The following is a 5,441-nucleotide window of genomic DNA, read 5'->3' on the forward strand; positions in this document are numbered from 1 at the left end:
TTTCAAGTGGCTGTCATACTGTTAGAAATCGGTTCTACTTTAAAAGGTGAATTTTATAGTGTGTTAAATAAATTTCTTTTTTAAAAAGTTCATTCTAAACCTTAGAGTGCCAAGGTCTTCCCCTGGCTTAGTAGTTACTAGACACGGCTTTTTCCACACCTTGGGCTCCCATCTCAGAACCTAGACCTTTTCCCAAGGAAACCATCCTCCCGCTTGCCTCTCCTAACTGCCGTGGGTTAGGATCATCTAAGTGTGAGAACTGCCGTGTATTCTTGAGGAGGATTAGCCTAAAAGTCATAGGTAGTGGTTTTAAGACCTATATTTATACACTTACAGAGTCTCACCTAGCTATACGTATAAATGCCATGTCACACAAATCACGGAAACAACTCTGGAATCTGAAGACCTGGCTTCCTGTCCCAGCAAGTCATTTCACCCTTCAAATCTTGGTTTATTGATATGAGGGAGGATGGCAGTAAAGCCTTCCCTGTTGCTTTCAGGCTGTAGTGAAACAACATTGTATGATTGCCCCTAGTATTATCTATGACCCTTATGAAGTGTAAGGCACAAAAGACCCTTCTAAGCTGAGAGACTGGGAGGTTGAGACACGTCTCACTGGCAGAACTCTTCTTTTTGTAGAACCAAGGTCTTCAGCTTCATGTCTCTGAGGTTCCAGAAGAGAGCAGCGTCGTAGCACCCGAGCCTCAAGAAGAGGTAAGGAGTCCAGATATGCAGACAACAGGAGGGGTGGTGAGACTGGGATTGCGGATGGACAGATGCTTGGCTACAGGCTGGCATCCTCGCTGTGGGCTGTGAGGGGAACCCAGCAGTGAACAGTATCCTTAGGGAAAAGTCAAGCAGGTGGGAGCCAGAAGAACCAAGAGTGACCGCACTTTGTGGTTCCTTTGTGCCCATTTCCCAACTGGCTTTGAACCTCCTGACCTCTCCCCATAGCCCTATCTCCTAAGAATTTATTTAGTTATACCTGAACTTACTTCAAAAAGGAGTTAAGAGCTACAAAAGGCATACAAAAAGTAAATACAGGCACCCACATGAAATGTAGTAAAGTAACTCAGAAGTGTATTAGTGAGAGTGACTAATAAATGACTAAATAAAATGGAGCCATGACCTAGGCAAGTACAAACGTGCATTCTATAAAATAGACTTACTAAGGATGGACCACAAAATTGGTTCCAGACTCACATCCAAGAAGAAGAGGAAAAACCTGATCAGTTCACGCAATTTATGATGCCCATTCCTTAGGAGAACAACTCCTGCTGCTAAGATGAAAAGGAAATCTCTTCTGCGAATCCTCATAAAGAGATGGTAAATGACAGAATGAACAGTATCTGCAACAAGTCTTTACAATAATCCTAACAGCCAGTTTCACATTGCCCCCACCTCCATACAGGCCAGTGCATGACATGAAATATAATTCAGGACAAGAAAATGGAGTTTTCACAGCCCCCCCCCCCCTTATTAATTGGTTAGTGGGAGGGTAGGTCAGCATCTAATGCAATCATGTTTCCTTTCTAGGTGTCTACCATTCAAAATGCACAACTCTGAAGAGGAACTGCCAAGACCTCCCCACACACACCTCCCCAGAAAGGCCCCTCAGCTAGAGGATATAAGTCAGAGGGACTTAAGATCCGGCATTCATTTCTGGTTTCTCAAACTATGAATGCTGGCGGTCTCTAAAGACCTAGCATTAATGGAAGCTGAGGAGCAGACTTAGGGGAGGGAGGGAGGCAGTCTTGGGAGAAGAGACTGTTAGACTTGGAATATTTAACTCAGGTTTTAGCATTGTTAGAATAATAAGACTTTATATACTAATGAAGTGGGGCTAAAATGACTATAAAAAGCAAAAGCATCTGTAGACATAGACATTTGTCCACCCACAGGCATATAACCACACATACTCAGAGAATAGTGAACAGATCTTTTTTTTTTTTTTTGCGGTACGCGGGCCTCTCACTGTTGTAGCCTCTCCCGTTGCGGAGCACAGGCTTCGGACGCGCAGGCTCAGCGGCCATGGCTCACTGGCCCAGCCGCTCCGCGGCATGTGGGATCTTCCCGGACTGGGGCACGAACCTGTGTCCCCTGCATCGGCAGGCAGACTCTCAACCACTGCGCCACCAGGGAAGCCCATGAACAGATCTTTGAGTTACCACTCATTTTGCAAGACTTAAAACCAAAAGAACATATTTTCAGATTGTTAAATAAAGTATTATTCTGATGATGTATGGATTTTTTGTTTGACACAGGAAGTTGTTCCAGCCCAGCAAACTATTCTTCACTTAGGCAAGGTTATTGACTCTACCCCAGGTCAGAAAGCTTTAGTCACATCCCTGACCCCCAGCTCACCCTACCTCCTGGCTAGAACTCTTTGATGATACCACGGGCCACAGGCTCCTCTCCTCAATCTAGATGCTTTATTGCCTGACCCCGCCCCCACCCTTTGGTTAATAAGCAAATATTCTTAGAAAGGGTTTATATTTTAGAGCTGTATCGAGTGCCTACAGTTTGGTACTTAGTGTAAATAAGGATCTGAGCAGGATGAAAGAAGAAAGAGAACTCCAAGCGAAGGGAAAGGATATATGGTATAGATACAAAGTATAATGGAAATGGTATGGAAGTTGGAGTCAGAAGTCTTGGATTCAAGTCCTATCATGTGCTTCTGTGAAAAGATTAAAAACTAACTTTGAAGTCCTGCCACCCTGATAAACATGCACACATATGCAAGCACTCACTCCTCCATCTTTGCTTTTGTTTCTGGGGGTGATGGATGATGTCACTGTTCATTCAGTCATTCAGCAAGAATTTATTGAGTACTCTGCCAAGCACTGTACTAGGTACTAGAGAAATAATGATGAGGAAAAAAAGTAAGAACGTTATAGAGACAGAATACTGAGCAGGGAGCAGACAGGCCGGACTTAGCAATGAGTGAGAGGAGACGTGATGAAGACTGAAGTTTTAAGGAATTATTCTAGGTTAGGTGTGAGAGACTAGAATTTGGTGGTGCCATTTCCTGAAGTGGTGACTGTAGGAGGAAGTGCATTATATGTGAGTTTTCTCGTTGCAAGCAACAAACTGACACAGTTAAGCAGTAAAGGATATGTTGGAAGGATATTATGCAGCTCGTAGAACTGAAAACAACCAGGCTGCAGAAAGAACCCTCGGATGTCTGTAGCAGGAACGTGTGGACTGCCCCTCCAGGCAGCTGTCATTGGAAGACTCAGCTTCAGCTGCCTCCTGCCACTGTGTCCTTTCCAGATGCAGATTCCCTGGAGAAAGAATCTGACTGGCCCAGTTTGGGGGGAGGCATGTTAGGGTCTACAGTGACAGGAAGACCAGTGGTGGTGGTGGTGATATGGGGTGGGAGTAGGGAGTGGGGATTACGAAGAAGCGCAAGGAAGCTTTTGGGGTGATAGAAATGTTCCTAATTTTGATTATGGTGATAGTTTAATGTGTATACCTGTGTCAGAACTGATCAAATTGTACCCTTTATGGGCAGTTTATTGGGTGTCCCACACAAACATTGGTACAAAGAGCTTGAGAACTTGCATGACTTTTCAGTAGACATGTCCCTTAGGGAGCTGGTAATGCATATTTGTATTTAGGAGTCATTTTTCTAAGATCTAATCCTATTACTCTTCCATTTAAAAACTTTCAAAGGATCTCTACTGCTGTAATGGAGAGGAGGTTGCATATCCCCCTATAAAAGCCCTACTGCCTGTATTTTAATTCCTTTCCTAGAAGGCATCCCACTCCCGTGGCACTCAGTTACTGCTGGCAGTGATACTCAGAGCTAATGGAAGGGTCGGGGATACTCTAGGGATACAGGCTCCCGGCTGTCCAAGGTCCTCCAGGACCTGCTTAGAGTACCCCTCCCAAGGCAAAACCCAGTTCGAGCCTTTTCTTTACCAGGCTTTCCCTGGCCCTCATCTCCTAGGAAACTGATCCTCTTTGGAGAGTGTGCCAGAGAGTACTTCTGGGGACTTATGGTCTGGTGGTGCGGAGTTAAGCACTCAAGGTAACTGCTACAAAAGAGGCACAAATGAAGTGGAAAATTTGACTAAACTGTGAGACTGACACTTCATTTGCATATGGCCCTACCGGAGGCTCCAGGAAGATAGGGAAAAGGGCCAGTAAGCTGGGCATGAGTAATAATTTTGCTTATCTAGGGTAGATAGTCCCAGCTAGGGACCAGATTGTTTAATTTACAAAATAGTAAACTTGTGGTTGGTCCAATGGTAGTGCATTAACAGAACTTATTAGACTAGGACTTAGAAAACTGCCATCCTGGCAGCAGTGCAAGACTGGGCTGAAAGATGATAAAATTGGGCAGAGATGAATATCTCTTATCCCCTGCCCTGAGGCCCCTGGAGGTCTGTTAACACAAGGATGGCTGTTCCAGTTTCTGAAGGTTAGCATTTAATCCTTGAAGAACACTGGTAGCTCACCACCACTTGAGGCTTCATTCATCATCTCTGTATGCATCTCTATCTAGAATTAATTGCAAGAACATCACCCAGTCCCTGCCTTCCAGCAATGTGAAGGACAGTACTGACAGATTAGGTAAGATATCCAGAGAGTACTAGGAACAGCGCACATCCAGGATATACGGGACACTCCAAAGAGCAGAGTACATGCTGCTTACAGCATTGCTTATTTTATGCTAAGTTGGGTGCTGAGCATGTACATATTGGATCCTGTTTTTCTGCATGTTTACACTTTCAAAATCAATAGCATGTGCCTACAGGGTTAAAATCATGTACCAGCAAAACTTTTAAGGTTATATTTTAAACAAAAAAGATGCTTGTGAGAGACTATTAGCCATCAAATTAAATTGTAAAAGTAACACAGCAAATCAGTATTCAGTTGGGCTGGATGGTCTATGAGAGTCTGGTTCTTAACAATCTTCAGACATAAAGGAATATGCCACGTGGGAGACTGACCCAGATAACAAGAAAAATCTCAACTTTTCTTGGAATTCATGGTCAGCTTGTCAATAAATGCAAGCAGTTGTCCACCTTTGCAACTTAACCGTTAGGATTTGAATTCCCTTTTCTCTTGGGTATTCTTTTATCTGAGGACTGGCCAGCCTTACCTTTCTATTAACTTACATCCACCTTGCCTACGTGTTACTTTCTTTGCCTTTCTTGATTGGATTGGTAGTTTTCCCACACGTGGGCTTTCTTCTTCCTCACTGATAACTGCTATGCCTTTAAAAATATATTCAAGTAAATGAATTTAGTCAATTTACTCTGTTTTTTCTCTGTTTTTATTTTTTTTCCAACCACATAACATCTTTAGGAATGAAAGCAACTGTGCTTTCTTTCTTTTCTTTCTTTCCTTTCTTCCTTCCTTCCTCCCTCCCTCCCTCCCTTCTTTTCTATCTTTCTTTCTTTGCTTTTTTTCTCACCCTGTGCCCCCATTCT

General features: G+C 43.5%; 1 protein-coding gene across 6 annotated transcripts in view; it reads left to right on the forward strand.

Moving 5' to 3' along the window:
- The window catches only part of BIN2 (bridging integrator 2), a 33,769-nt gene extending 31,530 nt beyond the window's left edge, over positions 1–2,239 (forward strand). For all 6 annotated transcript variants that reach the window (XM_032644892.1, XM_032644894.1, XM_032644891.1 and 3 more), the window contains exons 11-12: positions 640–714; positions 1,537–2,239. In XM_032644892.1, coding sequence (XP_032500783.1) covers positions 640–714; positions 1,537–1,566 — 105 coding nt within the window. In that variant the 3' untranslated portion in view covers positions 1,567–2,239. The remainder of the gene's footprint in view (positions 1–639; positions 715–1,536) is intronic.
- The last annotated feature ends 3,202 nt before the right edge of the window (positions 2,240–5,441 follow it).

Source organism: Phocoena sinus, chromosome 10, assembly GCF_008692025.1.
Source record: "Phocoena sinus isolate mPhoSin1 chromosome 10, mPhoSin1.pri, whole genome shotgun sequence".
NCBI classification, from domain to species: domain Eukaryota; kingdom Metazoa; phylum Chordata; class Mammalia; order Artiodactyla; family Phocoenidae; genus Phocoena; species Phocoena sinus.